Source organism: Drosophila tropicalis, unplaced genomic scaffold, assembly GCF_018151085.1.
Source record: "Drosophila tropicalis isolate 14030-0801.00 unplaced genomic scaffold, ASM1815108v1 contig_158, whole genome shotgun sequence".
Classification (NCBI taxonomy): domain Eukaryota; kingdom Metazoa; phylum Arthropoda; class Insecta; order Diptera; family Drosophilidae; genus Drosophila; species Drosophila tropicalis.
The window spans coordinates 3306441-3330654 of NW_027172602.1; the positions used below are offsets into that span (position 1 = coordinate 3306441).

Consider the following 24214-nt stretch of genomic DNA (forward strand, 5'->3'; position numbering starts at 1 on the left):
CGCCATAACCGGACTCTACTGTAATTACTTTTCTTACTTTAATGCCAATTTCCTTGGCTAAAATATATGTATGTATGTGTGTGGGGGGAACAGGGCAAGGTACGAGGCACCAAGAGAGTGGGCCTACTTACGCTACCTTGGCTTAGTTCGGCACTGCCCACTCTCAAAAGGAGATGGCAAGATGTTTAAAATCAATTGATATCAAATTGTGTCCAAGTTGTGCCTTTATTTTATAGTTATTTATTTTAGTTTTGCTTTATTGAATAATTTACAATAAACGCGGCCAACGCTTTCAATCTTTCCATATAATTTTTATCATTTGTTGTTTTTCTTTGTTTTTGTATTGTGGTTTGGTTAACCCAACAAAAAAAAAAAAAAAAAAATTTGTTCATGATTGTGCGCAAAACTCAAAAATTGTACATAATTTTTGTATTTGTTTTTCTTTTTGCATTTATTTAACATATACATTTCGAAAGATGGAGAGTCTACGACAAAGAGGCAAATCATTTTAGATTTAGTTAGTTAGTTCATTTATGTATTTTGATATTTTTTAGAATAAAACTTGGCCTTCGGCATTGTTTTTTTTTTTTTGTTTGTTTGTTTATTAATATTATTATACGGTGGGCAGTAAAAGAAAACGAAATCCTTAAAAAAGTTTAATAAAAAATGGGGGAAAAAATAAACCTTTTGCTTTTCTGTAAGTGTCTATGTGTGTGTGTGAGTGTTTTAACTATTTCGGTATAACAGTAAATTGCAAAATGCCAATTGTACATAATAATTAACATGTGATTTTTGCTATTTGCTTGTTGTCATTGGAATTGATTGAAATTTGACTACCAACATACATACATACGCACATCGAGATACATTGTATATACTTCTAAGTATATATATATATATATATATATATATAAATTATTATTTGTTTGTTTAAAAGTTTTAGACACCATTTCACAAGCACATTTAATTAAATACACAAAAAAAGGTTTTAGGTAGTAGGGCAAACTAACAATAAGAGGAAATGTTCCCCCTCTCTCTCTGGCCACCAGCCTAAAGGTAGGCAATGGTTTTTGTTTAATTCAGCCACAGGCTTATTGCACTTACTTTGCTCGTGTGTGTGTGTGCGATTATTATTATGTTTGTTTTGTTTTTGCTTTCTTTGTTAATTTAATAAGTTTGTTTTCCTAATACCCTGTAGACCGTGATCATCCGTCTTCGTTATTCATTTGATCTTTTCTGTTTTATAATGTTCAAGAAACTTTCATTAAGAAGTAATTTCTGGACTTAAGTGTTGAATTGAAGTTGGAATAGAGTATAATTTAGCTTACAGGGTATTCCAAAGTCGGAATGACCGACATGCTTAAGGGGGGTGGCGGTGATTTCATTCATCTCTATTAGTTATTACTTAATCTAAGTTTAATTGCGTTTCCATTGTCTATGGAACTTTGCTTTTAATTGAGCTCTTTTGGCTATTAGCTCTATGGCATTTTTACATAACATACTCGTACACACACATACACATAAACACATATATGTATGTGCATCGTATATACATACATATATAATAGTTATTATTCGAGTAAAATTTTTGTTTCAACTGTTTTCATATTTTCGTATATATATATACTTTTAGTTTTTGTTTTTTAAATTTGTTTTTTTAAGCGTAGTTTTTTGTTTTGGGTTTTGTTTCAAAGAGGTTATTCAGTATGTTTGATTTGAAAAAAGTCAGATGTTCAGATGAAGCGCGTTTTCTCTATATAATGCTCTTGCTTTGCTCTGCCGCTCTCCATTGCCGCCGCTCGCCAGTCTCTCTTGTAAAGCTCCTTTTAGTCGATTTTGTTTGTTTTTGTTTTTTTGGTTTTTTGTATTGTTTACATATATAATATACGTATCTTATCACACCATTGCATAATCCATCTGAACGTCTACAAAAATTAACAATTAACAATTCTATTACATAATCATCATCCTTGCATGAATGAAAACATAAACAAAATGTTAAAAAAAAGGACTCACACATAAGAATGGCGAAATTTTACGATATGTGAGGATGTCTTTTTCTTTGTGAGTGTGAGTGAGTAGTTTGTTTGTTTGTGTGTGTGTGTGTGTGTGTGTGTGTGTGGTAGGCAATAAAAGGATCATCATACATACATACATAAGCATGAGTGTATACAACAGATACTTTCGTATAAGGAACTCAAAGTTATGGGAGGAACTTCTCTTGCTTTTGTCCTGATGTCGTGACTGACTGGCGAGCAATATGTGGGAAATGATGCTGTCATTTTGTTTTCGTTATTCTTTTTATTATTAGATTTACCTAAGGCTTACTTGTATGTATATATATATGTATATATATGAACTATTTTGAGTATTACGTAGACTCGCATATAATTTGTTTTTTGTTTTTGGTTTTTGTTTTACTTTTTGGTGTTTTCGGTTACGGTTGACAATTGCATTGGGTGTTGTTTTTGTTTTTGTATTTCATTTTGTTCGTGTTTATTTTCATTCATGGTTTGTTGATGTATATATACCCTTGCAGACTAGTATATATTGAGATCGGTTACAGACTAACGGATTTTGGGCCCTCCCACCCCCAAAGTATGCTATCAAACAAGGCTATTGCAATGACAAGTAGCTGTAGCTAAATATCAATAAGATATAATGAAGATATGCAAATATATTAATTAAAAAGTTCTTAATGTTTACTTCTGTGGCATACTTTAGGGGGTTCATATTCATCATCCCTTTATCCGCCATTGTATTAGGCAAAGCAGAGTCGTATGTATAAGCACTTAGTCGATGTGATAACTTAGTCCATGCTATTTGTACATTTTAGTGGATAACTGGCCAAGGGACTGCAAGGATATAGAAATTCGACAAGATCGAAGTTAGTTAACGGCATCATTTTCTATTTTATTGGCATTCATTTTCAACAAGCGCTTGGCAGTTTTGTATTATTTCATAAAGTTGTTGGTTTTGTTTTTTAAAAAGAAGAAATTGAATTGTACATTTAGAAATTTAGCTTCGATACCCACATCGAGGGTATTAACTGGGCACGTTGAGGTAACCAAAATTAAAGAATGACAAAACGGAAAATAAACGATTGGGTTTAGTAGTTGATTTGACGCTAACGAGTAACGAGTAACAAGTAACGAGTAACCGCAACGAGTTCTGCTTGCCCTTTAAAAAACAAAACATTTCCCACTTAAATCAGCTCTCACACACACACACAAAAACATTCACACCCACACCTCACACACACACACACACACACACATATGGAATAGTCCGTGTTACTCAGGTCACTCCTAACAAATACAAATACATACATAATTTAGCCAATTTCTTAGCCTTAACATATACAATTTCACAAGATAAACGCCGCATCTTGTTCTGATAATTTGTAAAACGTATCTCAACGTTTCACTCCAAATAAATTCGGTATTGACTTGATCTTTTTGCGTGAACAATTTAAATAATCCTTGTACATATCGGAACGCAAATAACGTGAATATGAATCACTTTTCATCAAATGATACACATGCGAAGCAGCCACATCGAAACACCAGCGATTCGGCCCATTCGGTGAGTTGACAGCCTCCCGTGCCAGTTCGACGGATTTGGAATCCACATTAACCGGACACGGGGCATCGGGTGCTAGGAATTCTTGCCATATTTGTTGTATAGTCTCTTTAATTTCGGATTGTGGTAGGGCCTTCATGTCCTGCACTGATTCCCAGAATCTAATGACAAACAAAGAATATAATAAACAATTATATGGCGATTGAACGGATCAGATGAATTGGCCAAAACCCACTTTAGATTCTCGCCACTGTATTCTTTCTCCAGAAATTTGGTAAACTGCTCACGTCCAATGGCATCGTTGAGCAGTTCCCGCAAACTGAAGGCCCAACGCTTGACCCGACGTACAGGAACTTCTTTGCTATAGAAACCAATAGAAAAAGCGTTTGAAAAAATTTGAAATTGAACATCAGAATGAGAATCTCATCTTCAATTGGTTTATGTACCTATTCTTCTCCGTGTCCCACATTTCTGTGCTGTCGGTTTGCCAAGGATTCGGCAGCTCCGGAGAGGTTATAAAGTAATCAAACTCATTATACTGATCATAGTAGGCAACGAGGCTATAGAAAGAAGATATGAAGAGTTCAGATGAGTTCTCGGTAAGTGAGAAAAACTTACGCTTCTGCCGCCTTGGATACTTTGATTGTGCGCCGCTCAAGTTTCTGTTTGCGTAATGCAATAATCCTTGTCAATTGCTCGACTGGATTTTTGGCCACAGAGGCACCGGCAGAGCCAGTACCATGACTGGATCCACCGCGTCGATATGCCTTCTTAATATCAATTTCGGTGGTATTCACACATCCCGGCATGGGTCGATGGACATCCCAAAAAGCACGTTCCTGCGAGTCGAGCACCTTACGTTCCAATTTATCTCGTTTTTTGGCCACTTTACTCTGTGACTCGGCCTACAAGATAGTAGATTATTGAAAATGAGTATATCCACGGATTAAACTCTACGCATTGTCTTCTTACCTGCATAAATATAAACTCCCATTTGCGTGAGAACATTTTCTGCAGTTTGGCTAGATTCTCAGCCTCATAGTCAGCCAATTCCAGTCGCGTTTTATTTTGCATAGTGCGTTTGCATAAATAGACAGCATAATCTGTATTCTCTGGCTCCCAGCAGTTTGATGGCCAGAAGTATGGTGTTTGAAATCTATATAAAAATATATATTCTTAGCCTCACAATAGTGTGAAGAGTTCATCTAGTAGATCGGGCTTACCTATAAAATGTGCCATCATTTTTAACAGTCAACGCATGATCATCGATGGGAAATATATAGCCATGTGAGCTAAGTAAATGGGCAAAATGTAACGCCTCCGTGACATCTTCGACATCAAAGTTCTTAACAATCCAGGCAATCAGATCGGCGCCAGTGAAAACGGATGGCACTTTGCTCATGAAAGCTTTAACCGTGCGCACAGCTACGCCAGTGCTCTCGGCTTGCATCTTTTCAATGATGGCTTCCATCTGTGGCAAACGGAGAAACATGGGATTTAAAGTGCAATCGATTAGAATACTGAAATTGTCCGTTCTTTCCCAATTTCAATAAGTTTAAACAACTCTAATGCCAAAACTAGTTGGGAATTACAATGGGAAGGGAAGAATGACTAAAAGCTCACAAAATGTAAAGGATCAGTTAGTTGTCAGTGATCACGTATACGCCTAGTTGTCTTTACGAAATTTAAATTTCAAAAAGTAAGTGATTGTTACCTTTTTGTAGACCAATATATTGGGAGCATCTTCATTTTTGTTGCCACGCTGTTGCTGCTGTTGTTGTTGCTGCTGTTGCTGGTGTTGTTGTTGTTGTTGCTGCTGCTGTTGCTGCTGCTGGGATGCGGAATATGAGGATGATGGCGGTGGCTGCAATTGCTGTTGCGATGATTGCGATTGCGTTTGCGATTGATTATGATGGTGATGATGATGATGATGATGATTAGTACTGACGGTTAATAGGCCACTGCTTGATTTCAATGCCGAACTGGATGAATCGCTGGTGGCAGCCGTAGTTGTGGCAGTTTCCCGGACTCTTTCCGTTTTGACAGTGGGTGGTGATGATGTTGCTGCTGCTGTTGCTGCTATTGATACAGATCCGCTCGGTCCATTGACTGTATTTCCGGTTGTGCTGCACTCACTATTGGCATTTAGGTTGACTGCATTTTGTGTGGTGGAATTGTCCAGCGGTCCATTGTTGTTACCATTGGCTATAACTGGCAAACTGCTGGCCGAACCGGATGTAGCAGCAGCAGCAGAAGAAGGAGGAGGAGGAGAATGAGGCATAAGGGATGCCGTTATTGGCGTTGTAGTTGGCGAGGGATTTGTGCTCTCTGCCGGCGTCTTGACTGCTGAGCTCATGGTGGCCAGAGCGTTAGTTGCTTGTGTTTTGTCCGCTTCAGAGTTCATTGTTACCATTGTACTAGGACTTTCAGTCCTTAGGCCTTAGCTTGAATATGGCTATTTTTAATCCTCTCCCTCCCACAAAATGTGACGTGGGTGCCGGGTGAGAGGAGTTTGTAGGTGGTTAATATCGGGTTGTCGGCTCCCTGTGCTATTTTTCGCCTGCTGTTCAAGTGTATCTGTGTCTGTGTGCCGTGTGCGTGTGTGTGTGTGTACCAAGACGATTAATGTTGCTTAAGGATTCAAAAAAGAAAATCCCCTCTTTGAATAATTTCTCAGCTACTTTGAAACATTTTTGAACTTGCTGCTATTCCATTTTATATCACACTAAAAATATTTCCTTCTGAGCGTGTGAATTTTTCTTTTTCCTTTTGCCAGGAGCTGAAAATTTTGAGTACTAGTATTTACTCATGCACTCACACGACGCAACACACACACACACACACGCACCCGCACACACAAACTGACAGACGGGCAGGCAGACACACACACGGTGTTAATTTGATTTTCCAGCACTTCGGAAAGCTTTTTAATTGAAAAATTGTCGATTTGATGGTGATTTAGTTTTTATAATTGCATTCCAGGGAATTTATAATTTTATTTCGGCCAGAGTTATGCTTTTAAATCGTTAATTTCATTTGCTGTTGCTCCTTTTTTTTAGCCACTCGATTGCTTTCTTTCTTTCCAACAAATAGGCACACACAAGCATAAACTTGCTCACTCACCCTCTCTCTCTCTCTCTCGCTCTTTCTCTGTTGCGTACTCTTGCGCCAACCTCTCTCTCTCTCTCTCTCGCTCTCGCTACTGGTGTCCTTTTTTAGCTTTTATCCTGTAATCATTTTACGGTCCAAAGTCAATTCAAGTACTCCGTCGTTCACTTCCTGATAGTCCTTTATCGATTTCTATTTTTTTCGCTCTCTTTCAAAAGCTTCTCTCACTTTTCACACATTTTTTGTGCGCTCTCACCACGCCTGCTCTGCAGACATTGTTTACCTCTGAACAGATGTTAGAGTTGCCAGACATTCTGAGCGGATACGTTAAAGGATACGGATACGGTATAAAATAATATGGCAATACACATTAATTTCAAATACAATTTGCTTTATTTCGATTATATTGTTTATTTATAGATATTTACTTAAATTAATTAACAAAAATTGCATATAACATATATATATATATATATATATATGTGTATATATATATACTATGTATTAGTTACTCAATATATGTATATACATATATCGTTTTGGATAGCTTTGCTATTAACTTATAGTGACCTTAGTTGTTATGGCTTTTAACAAATTTTCTTAAAATGTCATTGCGGAATTATTTAAAAAAAATGTTTATAATAAATAAAAAAAAAAATATATATATATATATATTAAAACTAAAACAGAGTTTGCAACAGGGCAAAAATTTGAACACAGAAGTTAGATAAAAAAAAGAACTTTAAAAGACTCTATCAATTACACTGGTCAACAGGGTCAGTATGGATTTCGTGTTGAGGTTTGAGAATGAAAAATAATTTAGTTGGAAGTTTCTTTTTTTGCTTGAAATTCTACTTAAAGACACAAGGACAAGATATAAAGCTGAAAATTAAAGTATTTTGTTTTTTAATTAAAAAGATAAGTAGTAATGTTTGTTGACCAGTGTAGTGTATCTTGAAATTTTTTAAATTTCCGAATTTTTCAACATTTTTTCAATTGTCTGAGACTTTCTGATATTTTTGTGATTTTGTTTTCAATAGTTTTTCTAACAAGGAAAAAAACATAATTCTAGAATTGAGTAATAATACCAATAAGTCAATTTTCATACTGGTAAACATATGTAGGTATTATATATATATGTGTATGTATAAATGTAACTAGTTGATAGAGTAGAGTTGGCTCAAAGACGCATTAGATATATCCTATGTAGGCTAATATATTCAAATAAACTTTGAAAAACGCAATTGCGAATTGTGATTCGATACTAAACCATTGATTTATGAAGATTGAAATGAGTTCCTGTTCTGGTACATTTTGATTACAAATTCAATACAGGATCGGTTCAAAATTGTATGGGGAAGGGTCGAGAACGGGATCGGGGAGGAGGGGCACCGCATGTTTTTAAAAATTTCTTCATTTCTTGTGTTGTTTTTTACCCTTAAAGTGACCAGGCTCTTATACAGAGAAGCTAATTAAGGGTTAGACATACATACATACATATATAGAGTTTATTTAAGTGGTGGAACTTGATTCGGCTTGGTGGTGGAAGACTCACTCCACCCCCCTCGTCACGGAGCATTCCAAAGTAAAAATGAATCATTATCATCAACGATCACAACATTTTTGTCGAAAGACACTAAAATGACATAGAAAATCCTGCTTGCTAGAAGAAACATCGACTATTGCTCTGGCAATTGGACACGCGATTGCCTAACCGGACGCTCACGTTCTGACCACAGTGGTCCATGACCATGCCCCTGCCCATGGGCTTGATAGGAGAGGGGTGGCGGACCTAATTGGGCATGTGGCACCAGCTCAGCTTGAGGATTGAATTGATTATTCGTATTATAGTTGACCAAAATATCACCAGCCAGACTGTGGCCAATGTTAACGCCGACCCCAATATTGTCGACATCATCATCCCGATCCGGATAATAGGATTGCGAATGGGATTGAGGTTGCACTTGAATGGGCTGTGATGATGTTTTGGTACGCCAGCTATGCTTATGCTGGGCATGAGCCACAGGCAGAAGGCGATAGATCGGCTCACCGGGTATAAAGTACGGCGGATAGGAGGAGGGATTCCTGACATTACCCTGACGTATGCGTTTGAATTGCGGCTGAGGTGGCGGCGGCGGCGGCGGAGGACGCTGTTGCCAGAATTGTATAGGTTGTGCCGGCGGACGGAGACGCACCGCTGCTTGCCGCTGTCCATTCTGCTTATCCACCACATCAAGATAGTGTGGAGTAGGGGGCGATGGCTCGTAGGCAAGTTGTTGCTGTTTGCCCATCCTTAGCTGGCGTTCGGGTAAATAGGAATTGGCCAGCTCCGTGTCTCCTTGTGATCCACCAGCATCCAATTGCAACTGCTGATGCTTGCTCACTCTCAACTGACGCTGACTTGTCGGCTGAAAGACAATAGCCTTGAACGCATTCTGATCCTGCTCATCGACACTGTAATTCACCATGGGCAGGAACGGTTGCCTATCGAAATCTGGAGGCTTAAAGCGGCCCGGATTGGATGGCGGCGCGATGAGATTACTCCTCAATAGTTGACCCAACGCTGCATTGTATTCTGCATGCAAAGCCTGTATTTGGGCTGTTCGCGGCTTTGGTGTTATCTTAACCACATCCACCACGTCCAGGGCAACATCGTTGACTGCACTGGGCGGGGATTTGAAATGATGTCGCTTTGGCGGCTTGGTGGCCAGAAAATCATCAATGACATTGCTCCTAATCGAAGCCGGTTGTCGTTTCGCCTCGAAATACTCATAGTAAATTGGATTCGATTTTGACAGAGGCGGCTGAACGGTTGTCGAGCTGGGCACAAACACAATGGGAGCTTCGGTCGGAGGATGTGGTGTATAATTGATCGGATATATGGGTATGGGTACGGCCACTGGCACTGGTACCCTTTCCACATATTTCGGTAAGATTCGTCGTGGAGGACTAGTTGACGATTTGGGTGGCAAGTAGCTAATCGCATTGTATTTAGGTTTATATGAGGTCCTAACCACAGATGCTGGACTCTGTTGGGTGGTGATCTTGGGACGCATTGTTGTGGTCGTTGTCGTGGTCGTCGTCGAAGTAGATGTCGACGTTGTGGTCGTTGAAGTTGAAGTCGTTGAGGCGTCAAGTCGACTAAAGTGATCGGGTGGAGGTGGCAGCACAATGCCCGGCACTAGAGGTCCTGGAGGTACTGGATTTGAGTAGTTTGATTTGTAGACAAAACTATAGGCTGGTGGATAGTATAGCGAGGGATCATCCTCATCAAAATCACTGACATTGACCGCCGGTAAGGATGTGTCATTTCCATTGAGACCGTTTAGTAGCCAATTGCCTAAAAGAGGAGTCGTTGGCCTTAGCACGGCCGGCGTCTCCTGGCGTTGCCTCTCGTCCTTGCCACCGCCGGCCAGCGTTTCGTTGGGATAGAGCAGCCACGGTGCATAGGGTGACGGGTAGATATATGTGGGCGTGCCACCACCGCCGACTCCCTTAGACGTTGTTGCCGCTCCCGACCGGGTAGCAGAATGCGTCGCGTGGGCACCGCCACTCGCGGCGGAATGCTTACCTTCCTTTTTTGCGGATATCGTTCCATTGCCAAGCGACGTATGATGGATTTCGAGCTGATTATTTGGGATAAGCTGCAACGGTCCATGCGGTTCAAGCTGCACGGGAAATGGAGGCGGCTTCACCGGATTATCGGGCAATTTAATTTGCCTTGTTGGCGCATCGTAATCATCTATGGCAGGCCATTCCTCATCGTTTGATTCCTCGTTAAGGCTGCCGCCTTTGATCACAAGCAAATGATCCTCGGCCAGCCAGATATCCTGTTCGTTAAGGCCACCGAAATTGCGTTCATTGTCCGCTGGTACTTCCGAGTTGCGGGCATAGCTAAGCACACCCGGTCGTTTGGGTATACGGCGAAAGAGCTCCTTCTCGATAAGTCCGTATTTGCCATCCCTCACCTGATCGGCCAAAGTTTTCTTCGAATCCTCTTTACCCTGTTGCTTCTTTGGGACACTGTCTGCTGTCTCCTTACCCGATCCGGCACTCAGTCGCAAAATGCCATTATCCCAATTGTCAAAATCATCCGGTTCGCTAAGTAATGCCTCATCATCATCATAATCGTGGGATGCCAAAGATGAGCTTCTTGTGGTTGTGGATGTGGTGGGTCTGCCCAGTCGAAAACTGCTGCTCGTTTTACGTCGTGCATGCGGCTGCTTAGTTGTGATACTCGACGGTGTGGCAGTCGACAAGGAGGTTGAACTAGACGCCGACGAGGAGCTATTGGCACTAACTGCCGATACCTCATATGTGGAATGACCCTGGGCATTGTGTATGTGTCCCGCCACCAAACGTTGGATCATTCGTGGTCTGTTAAGCAAAAGAGAAGATAAAGTGGAATAAGTACTTCATTATAAAGGACCAATTAAATCAATAGCGGCACCAAATATGGTAAAACACTATCCAACAATTCGCAAATAAGGCAATCACACAACTGAAATGAGCTGGAAACAGAAATTCGAGTTGTCGTATAGGCACATCAGTGAGTGCCCTATAAAGTATAGTAAGTAGTTGCCTATAGGATTTTGTAGTATGTATCTTCGAAATGCAGATGAAACCGTTTACATATACTACATTTGGAAAATTCGTCTTAATTTGAGCCACTAATTAATACATTCATAAGCCCAAAACGAAATACCCTTGTCCAATTGTCTGTCTGATTCAGTTAATCGTTCTTTCTTAGTTTTTGAGCTAATGTGTTGAAACTTGTCAGTTAAGCTTATTATTACCCCAAGTAAATGAAGTTAGAAGGCTTTGCTGATCGTACTACTATAAGCCATAGGAGCACCCTGTCGAAAGGTCTTACAATTAGTGAGAAAAACTTTTTAAGTTTCTAACCAAAACTTTTCAGAAATGAAAACAGAAACTTTTCTAGAATTTGTCAGACCAAAGCTAATAAAACTAGTAAACGTACTAAAGGCTAATGATTTAGACCGAATTATACACACATATTTAATATAAAAGAAGTGAAATCGAAAGAGATAAAGTGAATTCAGTAGAAGGTTTGTACTTATCTACTTAAAACAGTCGGCTTAACGATGTAATTCTATTTCTGTCTCAAAAAAATACTCACGTTTTTAATGCTCCACTGTGAAGAGCTCGAGATGAGGCCGTGGTAGTGGTTGGAGTTGTCGGTGTGGTCGATTGAAATGGCAGAGCATTTGTTACTTCCATTTTGCCATCATCATTTGGATCTTTTAGTGTTGGAGTATTGCGTGGTTGGCGGGCGGCTCTAATGTTGCCACGCTCCCGCCTTGAGGAAGGTGGAGGCACTGCAGTTGTGCTTGTTGATGTTGTTGTTGTTGTGCTAAAGCGTCGTCGTTGCTGTCTTGATGTTGCCGTCGACGATGCTAACGATGGAAGAGGTGTTGTTTGTGTTTGTGTTTGCTTTTGTTGTTGTTGTCGGCTGCCCCGATTTCGATACGGTGTCACTGAAACATCAATATCAATTGGTTGCGTTGTGAATGGACTTCGTTGACGTGGCGCTCGTATCGTTGGCACTTGTTGTGTGCTGCTGCTGATGCTGCTGCTGATGCTACTGCTGTCTGTAATAGATGTTGCAGCTCGTATTGCTCCTCTGCCTCCTCCATTGGCTCTGGCAACTGATGATGAAGTTGCAGTTGCTAGCAGCACAGCTATTACCATCAAGTGCATGGTTACCAATGTCATCTGTAAAAACCAAGTAAAATATTGATGAATATCCAATTAGCATTTGTGGTCATATTTTCCCCCTTTGTAAAGGCTTAAGAAACTTGTTTTTATTTAGCAGTTGTAGCCTCTACTTTATTTAGAATTAGAATCTAGCAAAATCTAGATCTATTTTTCAAGTAATAGCCAAAAGTCATAAGAATGTACGTACCAACTAAACGATTCGGCCATAAGAAACACTTGATAATAGAATCTGGCTTTAACTAACAATTGACCTACATTGTCTAGCCCACACTGAAAGGGGTCCAAATCCATAATCTTAATATAAATATTCAGGAAAAGTATGTATCTAGCAAATAACTCTATGGACTCTTACGTGCTGTGAACTAATAAAACGAGTCGCCTTAAATATTCCATTTCAATTGATGAACTACACAAAATTTCTTCAAGTTTTCAGATGGCTTTTTGTTCTTCTACTTCCTTAAATTGTAAGGAAATAATGGAATAACAAAACTTAAGGGCATTCAAGTGAGTAATTTGTTGCCATCAAGTCCTTGTGTCTAATGATAGTTCTAGATGCTTGTCAAATAGAGTTGGAGGCGAGAAGATGAATATTGTTTAGTAGTTTTAGTTGTTTGTTATTCAATTTTGTGCTATATACATACATAAGTCTTTCTCATTATCGAATCTCAAGCAGTATTAATCTCCGGTTGAGCTCTGAAGAGAATTCTTGTTAATATATTACCCCTTTTGTACATCATACTTGCATCTCTTAGAAGCCTACTCAATAGAAAGATCTTAATGTTAGACATGGATGCTCTATCTCAGAGTCGAAGATCGCTTAATGTATCAAACATAGTTAATATAAGACTAAGCACTAGCCTACTTATTTTCCATAGCTTTAAATTAAGCTGCAGTTTTCAACTCTTTCTTCTTTCATTTCTTGAAATAATAACAAATTCTAAACTATTTAGCAATAACTAAATGATTTTCCCAAACTATTCTGTCATTTTGAATGGTATAAATATTTATTTTGACTCAAACATTAATCATCAGATGCAAGGAATGCAAATTTAGTAGAATGTGAAAAAGAAAAACCAGTTAACGTTTTGTGGATTTTGACCAATTTGGTGTCCATGCCTGAATATGATTCCTGTCTCTGTTCTGTAGTTAACGCTTTTAAGTTATACGAACTAAAAGTTACACTCATTGTTTGCATGGTGAACCATACAAAACGAATGAAATAACTCCAAGTTGGACTTGAAGTGGGCGGGGTGCAGGTATCGAGTTGTTTCGATTCTTTTTTTTTTTTTTGTTTTGTTTGTGGGCACAGTTGCCAAACCCCAAAATACAACAACAATAATAATGCAAAGTGCGGCAACCAAAAAAAAAAAAAAAACAAAAACAAAACAAAAAATTATGATAAAACAAAAAAAAATTGAAAACAATCAAATGGAACGTGATTTGAAACTGAAACTGAAACCACCAAAAACTGGACTGGGCAGCAGAGGAATGTTATAACTTGTGTCTGCCAGCGCTCCAATTTGTATACCCTGCAATGCGTAGAGTTCTGGGGCATATCCACATCAATCAATGTGATAATACTAAAATATATATACATAAAAAATAAAACTGCAAAATAGAAAACTCTTTGTCTTCCCTCTTATCCAATCGTATTCAACAACATTCTTTGGGACATTTGTAATGGGTATTAATTAGTTCGAACCAAATGCTGAATGATCTAGTTTATATTTTCCATTCACAGAACGGCGGCCAATTTGATGTTGGGCAATCAAAATAGAGTTATAGCATAACAAAAACAAAAATAAAACTAATAATAATAATAGTAATAATAAATATACAAATATATAAAAACTTATTAATTGCTAACAGAATAATTCGTAAATATTGATTACAAATTGATACAAAAATTAGTTTGCTAATTTCAAAAGGAAAAGCAGGCAGTTTTCTAGCAGGCTGTCAAATGGTGCCCCTTAAAGTATGCCATAGGCAGGCAAAGCATTCAGTTCTGAAAAAACATAATGGAACTCTTGAAATGTTTACAATAACCACACATTTTTTACTTTATTCCAAACTAAATTCTTAAAAATGTTGAAAGCTTTCATGGTCTATTGCATAACTTAGGGGGCAATAGTTATTATTAATGCTTAGTTTATTTGAATTTGTAAGCAATATTTGAAACTTCTTGTGCGGAAATCATATAATATGATGATGACGATGAAGGGTATCCCAAAGTCGGCACACTAAAACAACTAACAGTTGCTTGCGGTTTGTTTCTGCATTGGAAAGAGTATAATAAACAGTAAATAATGAAAACTGTTCGCGTGCGCTGTCGTTGCGATTACTATAACTACCTACTTTTAGTGGGGAGCCATGGTTTTCCCTGTCTCCCCGTCTGTTGCGCACGCCCCACACTTCTAGTTTCCACCTGCCTCCCCATTTTGGATCCCAGCCGTTATAGCCAAACGCCATCAGATTCGTCAAAGACTCCGACTTCGAGTCCAACTCTGACTGCGGCCACGATCCACATCCAGGCCAAGCCTTGGAATTGCCGTTAGCAGCAGTTTTTTTTTTTTTTGCTTTTGTGTGTGTGTGGGGTGTGCAAGGGGTGCGGGGGGAGGTGTCGAGGGGAGGGGCTTGAATGAAAGGCAACGCCAACTGCGCAGCCGCTGCCAACGTTGACTATGTTGCCTATTGGCAATAAATAATTCTTTGTTGTTGTAGCTGTTTTTTTTTTTTTTTTTTGGTTTTTTGTTTTTTGGTTTTATTTTAAATTTAATTAGTTTATTTGAAAGCAGTTTTGGGGCGTTTGTCAGTTAAAATTGAACTCAATTCCAATAAAATATTCTTTCCATTTGCCGTCTAATTCTGATTATGATTTAATTGTTCTCTCTAAACAAGCCAATTTGTTTGTATGGTTATAAAAAAAAAAAAAAAACAACAATAAATAGAAATATGTTTATATTTCCGTTTTCATTTTTACGCCCATCAACTCAAAAGTGGGTAAATTACTAAGCCAAATGAAATTCAATTTCAAAAATTTTGGAATTTCGACCGAGTCAATGAACGATTTGCTCTAATTAATATGAATTATTTATCTATACCATTATTGTGTTTTATTGTTGCTTTGTTTTAGTAGTGGCTTTTCATTTTCGGTGACAAAAACCGTCAAATACCGTTGAATAATATTTATTATGCATTTTATTATACTTACTATTTAGAGCAGACTAAAAATGTTTCTTTTGTAACCTGCCCACACCCAAAAGTTTTGAACCCTCAACTAGTCATTGACCATTACTCTAGTCTCTCTCTCTCTCTCTTTCCCTCGATATCTATCTCATCATGATGATGTCATGCAAATAAATGACCCTTTATATGGACAAGTAACTGAACCAATTGTTTATTGTTTGCTTTAAATGCAGTCTAAGATCATTTTATAGAAATTGTCAGTCTTGTCTTTCTTGGAAATTCTTCTTTTGATTGATCCGAGGATACTATAGAAGACATAGGTCCTAGATCGCTAAGTATTCATAATACTATTTATACAGAAATTAACTTTCTAAGCCTTAGTGAGTGATTAAAAGGAGGAGGAGTACAAAACCAAGAAGAAAGGATTTATAAGTGAATTATGACCATAAGAAAGTCAAGGGATTACATTAAAAAAAGGGTTCATAGGCATCCTAACAGGTTGTGGGTTCATTTATTAGCTCATTTCATATTATATTTATGAATATTTAGTCAGAAGTTCAGTTTAGTTCGAAGGCATTCAAATGTTTCTATATGCTTAGAAATTTTAGAAAATTCTGATTGAATGCAAATCTGAATACTTAAGACAAGTGAAAGAAATCTAAAAGTATTTCTTCAACTACTTTTCAAAGTGTTCAAATCTTTGGATGACAATAAAATAGACCTAAATAGACTCTGATATACAGATCAGATAAGAAAATGTGTACAGAAAGATAATGATCAGAATTTCGGTAGGATTCATAATACTTAAAAGTAATGCAAATCATATTAAGTGAAAATCAATCAACATTAGAATAGAATATAGAATGTTATAGATACTTCAAATCTCATAGATGCCTAATATAATCGTCTGATTTGGTTGATTTCACATATATCCTTAGATTGTTACTCATTGTTTGAGTGGTCAAAGATGTTTTCTTCTCTGCATTTACATATATACTCGTATGTAGATAAAATCTATAAAACAATGATCAAAAAAAATCGCAGAACCAACTCAAATTGGCGAATGCATTGCATTGCGTTAAAAGGCGTTGCTTTTGGGCCCGGTTTGACCTCTTTAACTGTGGCAAGTTCCCTTCCCCTGGTAACCTCTAACCCATTCCAAACATGAGCAGATAAAAGGGGGAGGCGAGGGATGTATGTAGGTACTTCTAGTGATGTTGGGACATGCGGTGCAGGTTTTTGTGTTTGTCGTTCGAGTTTGCATACATATTTATTTGCCGCCAAAGAGACCAAACCATTTTCTTGTTGTTGTTGTGTTTGTTGTTGTTGCAGACACTACTCGTAATGGTCTGGAATTTTAAGTAAATGCGATTTAAGTTGTGCAACATTTTTACTTAACTTTTATTTCTTTTTCTCTCTCTCTCTCTTCCACACTCTTTCTCAGTTTTCCTTCTTTGTGGCATTCAAAGGGGACGACGTCACTTGCACCGCAAATTTATGGTAAATAATATAAAGAAAAGAAAGAAAAGGCAACCAGGGAATATGAGTCGAAAATGGAATGAATAAATGAATGAACTTTTTTTTTTATTGATACCCTCGAAAAAATTTGTTATAAACAATTGTTGGAAACGAAATTTGGCAAGAGACAGAGCAAACTTGAGTGGAAAATTGTTTATAAACAATTTCGTTTAGCTAGAACATAAAGTTTTCGACTGAGTTATTTGATGGCATACTTTTGGGGGCAAATTTCATTTCATATTCTATGCCTTAACTATCGATTTATGCAAGGGTATAGAAACTTCGTTATGGCCCTGCCGTTTTCCAGTTTCCGCACTTGCCCCCTCCCCCACCAACAGGAGGGGTACACATGTACTTATAAGTATTTCATTCTGTGTTCAATCGAACCTGACATGTAAGCGAGAGTGTTGTTGGCGTTGTTGTTGTTGTTGTTGTTGTTATTATGGCTAAGGTTATGCTTGGCGCGTAACTGGGCCAACAAATGCAAGCAACCAAAAAAAAAAAAAACACAAAAATTGAAAAATATGAAAAACACAAAAAAAAAAAAAAAATTGAGGAAAAATTATAGAAAAATATTCATTGATTTTAAATTGTTTAGTTCATTTTTTTTTGTTTAATGCGATTATGTAATATATGTTTATTGATTGAAATTCCACACAAAATATAATATAATTTTAATATAATAATAATTTTACTCTTAAGAAATCAGATAAGAAGACAAAACTTTCTATACCTGAGCTGAATTGAATTTTGTTTAAACAATTTTTTAATTAAAGCTTATTAATAAGCATAATGAATTCTCAGAATGAATTCACTTAAGAGTAATAATCGGTAATTATTCATTTAAAATTTATAATCATTTGATGTTAACTTTTCTTCTACCTGTTGCTCAAAGACTACCACAAATAAGTACATAGTAAGTACCTACTTAATTGATATGTTAATACTTGCTTTTAACTATAGAATACTACAAGAATTAAGAGTCATTTGCAACTACTTCTCTAACAAATGTAAGTATTAATGCAATTTTCATTACTTTATCATGGTTAAGTATTGTAAGTGATTGGTTGTTTATTTAGACCTTTGAATAGTTTCATTCAAGAAAACAACTTTGATTAAACTTTAATTTATGTCTTCTTTAACTACTTGCAGGACATGAGAGGATATCACTTTCCTCCATCTCCTTGGTAATGTAATCATTTGGCTTTTAACAAAGTTAAAATCTTTCGTATGAAATACCATTGAGTGGGTGGTCGCCAATTGGTGCTCTGATAATCTATAATTATAGGTACTATATAAACCAGTGAAAAATATTGCTCAACTCAGAAAGTTATGCAACTCCTTTGCAAGAAAATAGCAAAGAAAACAAAAAACAAGCAAATCAGAGAGTACATTAATTTTGATCAGATGTTTGCAACCTATTCGAAAAGGCAACGGCAGCAAAAAAACCGATTTCGATATCAGCATCTTGCCTTGATCAACGTCACGAGCTGAGCTCATTTAGATAAATAACGAATACTACGAATTCTGTCTGTATATATCAGACAACTCTATTAGCCAAGTATTGGCAAGGGTATCCAAGACTTTGGCATGGCCAAACGTAAGGCATGCCCTCTAGTGTAGTGTTGTTGTTTCTATTGCTCTTTCTCCATGGAACACGAGTCTGAAAACTGAAAGTCGTCGGGCCACGCCCAATTTGTTGGCCCCCCACTGCTGTGTATGTGTGGCATGGTGAATTTAATTTGATTTTGATTTGATTTGTTTCCATTTTATTTTGTTTTTGTCATAATTTCATTGCCTAGCATAATAATATTGGTCCGCAGTTGTCACCCACAGTCGAAGAATGCAAACTTTAAAACTGGTTATTCTCCGACTGTCATAGGTAGCTGTCGGTTGGTCGTTATTGTCAACACTTTGGCATATTAAATATGTAGCTCCAATTACAATCGAAAGGAACACACCCATCCACATACATACATATATAGTACCTATATATCTATGTTAGTTCATTAAGATGCCCCAAGCGGGCATGATCAACTTATTAACCGTTTTTCTAATGGCCATTTTAGTGTTCAATGTTTGTTGCTGTATGTTAATTACACGTCTTGAAAGAATGTAGATCAAAATCAAAGCAGGAAATTTAATCTTAAATATATACTATATTTGGTGTTATTGGTTTTAGAAAGTAACTAACGGGAAATTGAAAAGTTTTTCCTAAATTTCAATTACAATCAGAGTATGTAGTTGCATCTAAGACTTTGTTATACCCTGTAACAAGTGGAGAATCTTAACTTAACTTCTTTCGTTTGCTCTTCTCAGCGAGAACCCACTAGCACTTTAGCGCACCTGTCGACTAATTCTGAGATTTTGGCTTTACCAATTAAATACTTCTATAACTCAATTAATATCAATTCAATTTTTATGAAATTTAAGATATCAACAACTGGAATCATTGTTCTCAATTAGATAAAGTTATAGACTGGCTTTTATGATTCTTTTAAAGTTTAAAGTTATATAATTCTTAAAAAGAAACTTAAGTAATTATGAAAAATGAAAATTTTGCTATTTAGTCAAGTCAAATTTTAAACTTACCTTTGGATCGTAAGATATCACAGAATGTTTTTTGTTTTCTTCTTTTGTTTGTTGTTTAAACCTTCTTGCAGTTGTTGGTAGTTCTTGTTAACTGGTTACTACTTGGTTAGTTGGTGTGAATAAATTTGCCAAATAGAATAGTTACTCTAGTTAAGTTCTTATTTTGTTCGTTTGTTCGTTTGTTCTTATTGTTCTTGCTGGTTTAACTAGTTGATTGGGGTTGCTGCCCTGGTTGTTGGTCTAGTTGCGATCTTGCTATTGTTGGACATATTTCCGACAGCAACATGACGCAGCATATTTAATCAGTCAAATCTGAAAGACAGAGAAAGAGAAACTAAAGTAAATACACATACGATAATGAAATACTTGTAGTTATAATCAAGGAAAGCCAAACTATTGCTAGTTAATTGTTGTTCAATTATGCAAACCTTTTGAAATATAACGAAAAAGAAACTATTGAAGCGGAAACCAAAAAAAAGTGTATATATATAGATATATGGGTTAGAATAGACATTGACACGAATCCAGCTGCAATTTAATGGCAATTTTATGCCATTGAAATAGAACACAGAACAGAACAAGAAATAATTAATGGCAATTATAGTTGGTATTTGGTTTTTTTCCCCCCTTTTTTAATGAGCATTCAACTTATACTTATGAGAGGCAGTTGTGTTTTTTGAAATGGAATCCCCCGCGGCCATGGCGAAAGGCGGAAATAAAGACGGTTTAAGGCCAAAATTTATTGAATTGGAAATTTGAAAAATTTTCGGTCGGCCAAACACCTGGAGAATGTCACAGCAAATGGACAAGACTTAAAATCAGTCTCTCTCTCTCTCTCTCTCTATCGCTAGCTCTCTTTATTTCTTGCTCTTTCCATCTACATACAACAGACATTCCATTTGTCTAGTAATTGCAACATACACACATATTTTCTACCTATTTACTCAGTACATCAAAATTACATTAGGCAGGCAGGCGCAATTGTGGCCAACAGGCGTTAAGTGAACTATATACATATGCATCGATATATATATACCTACAGACATAAGCATTAGCTGACCCATATATATAGGTAGGTATTTGGAGTGTGGGCAATGTGTTAATTAGTCGAATGTTGGTCAACAATTTTGCTTTGGCAAGTCTTGTTTGCCAATAACTTAAGTTCACATGCCATGGCAGTTGGTTCATTTGAAATTTTTTACCCTAAATTCATTAATGTATGAGTGCAATAGATGTTATCGAGTATATTCTAAAATTATTGTCCTATATTATGAAAAATTATGGCCCATTAGTCTAGCTTAATTAGTTTTTCTTTACTTGCAACATGTTGTCTGAGCCGAATCGTTTAAAAAACCCCATAAAAAAGGCCGAATTCAATTTGGTTTTTAAGTTAATACGAGCATATTGTTTTAGTTTTGGAGTCAGAAGCTAAGTCAAGCGAAAAACCCAAAGAGAAGGGGGAAACTTGGAAATCCTTAGTTTTAAGAGACGACTTTCTGACTAGACATTAGATTATTTCTTAGTTATCCAGATTGGATAATCCCAAAGGAAACGATGAACTAAAATTGGTGTTTGGCCTGCTGAAGATATACATATGATATAGTTAATAGATCTTAATAAAACTTACCGCAAATGCAAAATTATTCATCTAAACATCTGTTTCTAACAAATTTCCCAACACAATATAGTAAAATGGTAAGACCAATGGTCGTATGCGTAATACAAATAACGTATACGACAAGTGATCCAATACTGAGATACAAAAAGACTCCAAATTTTGCTCTAATTTTAAGCAAATAACTGAAACTGAAGATCAATTAGGCAAATTCGTGCATTTTTTTCGTGATACCCTGCACATTGAATACCCTGCATCATAAATTCTTAAACATCTATACACATTCGTTTTGCCTTCTGCCATAAACATAATTGTTGTTCACAAGACATTAAATGGAAACGATTTGAAAACAACTGGGAACAGGAAACCGGATATCATATTAGAGTCTTGGGATTCAAATAAAGAAAAATCACAAAAAAAAAAAACATTGAAAATGTTTTGCAATGCTTTTTTGTTTCTCTCTCTCTATGTGCCTCTCTCTCTGTCTGTTGCTTTGCCATGCCACATGATGTGGCAAATTGCAACACAATTAGACACTGCCAACTGCAAAACTGTTCGATTCCAATATTTACGTGTGGCACGAACATGTTGATTGGGTTTGTGTGTGGTGTGTGTTTACGTCTGCGATTCCTCAATTAAACTATGCTTCAATTTGAATTTTGTTAAGCGATTTTATTGAAAAAGTGGCATACAATTTGTTTTATGGCAAACAAAATCGATTCAAATCAAATGCCGAAACCAAACCAAAAAAGAAAAAAAACCAATTGAAACGCGTTAATGCAGCAGCAGCTTTAGGTGTTGAATGATGATGATGTTGCATCTGATGATGATGATGATGATGATGATGATGATTGGAAGCGGCAACTGAAATGCGAAAAAAACAAGCAGCACTTGATTTACAAGTTCCGCTCCCCAAAAAAAAAAAAAAACTGCAGCTGTCTGTCTGTCTGTGACTCTGTGTGGTTGTGGATGCCACCTCACATAAGTTGATTTTATTTACGCTGGCGACGATTTCTTCATTAAGAGAGACCATGTTGAAAATGTTGATGACGGTCATCGCCCCTCCCCTCCCCCCTGCGTCACGTTTAAGTATGTACGATTCGTTTTCTTGATCATTAATTGTTATCTTATTGTTTAATTACCGACAGCCAAAAGGCAAAAGTCTATTTGCTACTGCTGCTGCTGCTCCTCCTCCTTCTCCTACTCCTCCTCTCTTGTGTCTGATCGTGTCTTTTGATATTTGCCGTTCGCATCGACGTTTTGTCGGTGATTTTCATGCATAATTGAGTTGTCGAATGTAGGCACACTTATAGTCTGTCTGTCTGTTTGTCTGTCTGTCTATACATTCACATATACCTACCTTTTTTTCGACATGATTCGACAACAAAATCTGCCCCCCAAAATCGCCTGCCTTCAATCTGCATTGCTCTAGATTTGTATATTGACAAAAGGGTTCCAAAATGAAATACAACCGAAATTATTTCATTTGATTCTTCTCAAGGTCATAGAGCCGCAAAACCAAATTGTAATAATGGGATAAAAAAGAGATAGAGAGAGAGAGAGATACAAAAGCATATTATTATATTGATTATTATTGGTTTATACATGAGTTGTTTGAGGCCTAGAAAGAGTTAATAAAAGACAAAAGCAACAGGTAGCCAGATGAAGTGGCTTTGAATGGTAAGATCTGAAGAGTTGTTGGCCAAAAGGATTGCAATCAGTTTTAGTTAACTTAAAAGCTGTGAAAGTTATGTTCTAACTTTTGCTTTAACTTTTCCAACTTCCACTTGCAATTGCAATCACAATGCCTAATTAAATCCAAGAAAAAATGCCAAGAAAAGAAAAAAAGAAAACTAAGTAAAAGAGGTCTATAAAAGTGAAGATACTTAAACAGTGGCGGATTAGCTACATGCTAAGGGCCCCGCAGTGTATGAAATTATAGTGGAAATCGAAAGTCTGAATCCAGCACTGTGCTAAAGTGCAAAAGTCAACAAAAGAAGAAGTGGAAGTTGGCTTTTCTTTTGTTGCTGCCGCAGTTATTTGTATTTGTTTGTGTGTGTGTGAACTACTGACACTTTCGCGCCTTCAGTCTTCAGGTCTTCTGGTGGCTAAGTGGGCGTTGTGGGCTCGTCTATGTGTAGTACACATTGTGTGAACATGTTTGGTCTGTGTCATTTGGAGCACCTACTAACTTAGTTACAATGACTACCATTAAACATCAAACAACTAAGTAACAACTAACAAGTGAAAATGCTGAGAAGCGAATGGGTTTTTCACTGTCTAGCACTTGTACACTTTTGGTTCGAATGCAGTTTCCAAGTTTCTCTTGAATAGTTTTTGGTTTCTTTATGAAAATACAATTTGTTTATGGTGTTTGTGTTTGTTTTGTTGGCAATCAGAGTTTAAACTAAACTATCACTGCCTTAAATCTGCTCTGGTCAACAGCTTAAACAATATTTCTTATATAATCTCTAACCACTTTTGTAATTTTTAAGCATTGACCATGCAAACAAAAGAGTTCAATTCATTTTCTTTCACTTCTATCAACATTTCTAATCGATTTGATAAAGTTTTATATCAAATTATTCGTAATTAGTTAAATTTCCAAATGACAACAAACACTTGGACTCGATTTTTGGCAAACAATCATAATATATCACGAACGGGGCCCATAGCATTTCCTAATCCTGCTATATTTGACTAATCCTGCACTGAGAATTCGATCAAGTTAATAAACTTTCATGTAAGATATAAAAATGTAACCCTTAGATGGGTTAGAAGTCGAAAGGCTCTCTAATTGTCATATCGGCTATAATAATACTTGAAAATTTAAGTTTTAATCAAGGAGAATTTTCTGCTTCTGCTCTTCTGTAT

At 36.9% G+C, this 24214-nt stretch overlaps 2 protein-coding genes across 2 annotated transcripts in view; both read right to left on the reverse strand.

Annotated features, from left to right (window-relative positions):
• Positions 1-2888: 2888 nt before the first annotated feature.
• Positions 2889-6870, reverse strand: RSG7 (Regulator of G-protein signaling 7). The gene is made up of 7 exons (XM_068303396.1): positions 5297-6870; positions 4806-5053; positions 4555-4738; positions 4201-4487; positions 4029-4142; positions 3818-3943; positions 2889-3743 (listed from the first exon to the last, which is right to left on the reverse strand). Exons 1-7 carry the CDS (start codon positions 5993-5995, stop codon positions 3416-3418), a joined length of 1986 nt encoding a protein of 661 aa, XP_068159497.1. The 5' UTR covers positions 5996-6870; the 3' UTR covers positions 2889-3415.
• A 1480-nt stretch (positions 6871-8350) lies between these two features.
• The window catches only part of LOC137587129 (uncharacterized), a 28287-nt gene continuing 12423 nt past the window's right edge, over positions 8351-24214 (reverse strand). Inside the window, 4 exon segments of the mRNA XM_068303395.1 lie at positions 8351-8764; positions 8766-11067; positions 11831-12426; positions 19726-20037. Of these exon segments, the coding sequence (XP_068159496.1) occupies positions 8483-8764; positions 8766-11067; positions 11831-12426 (3180 nt within the window). The 5' untranslated portion in view covers positions 19726-20037 and the 3' untranslated portion in view covers positions 8351-8482.

Coding starts and splice junctions, on each gene's coding strand:
- RSG7 (XM_068303396.1), bottom strand. CDS start 5,995: ATGGTAACAATGAACTCTGAAGCGGACAAAACACAAGCAACTAACGCT. Junction 4,739..4,805: donor AATGATGGCACATTTTATAG/GTAAGCCCGATC, acceptor ATTTTTATATAG/ATTTCAAACACCATACTTCT. Junction 4,488..4,554: donor GGGAGTTTATATTTATGCAG/GTAAGAAGACAA, acceptor ACTATCTTGTAG/GCCGAGTCACAGAGTAAAGT.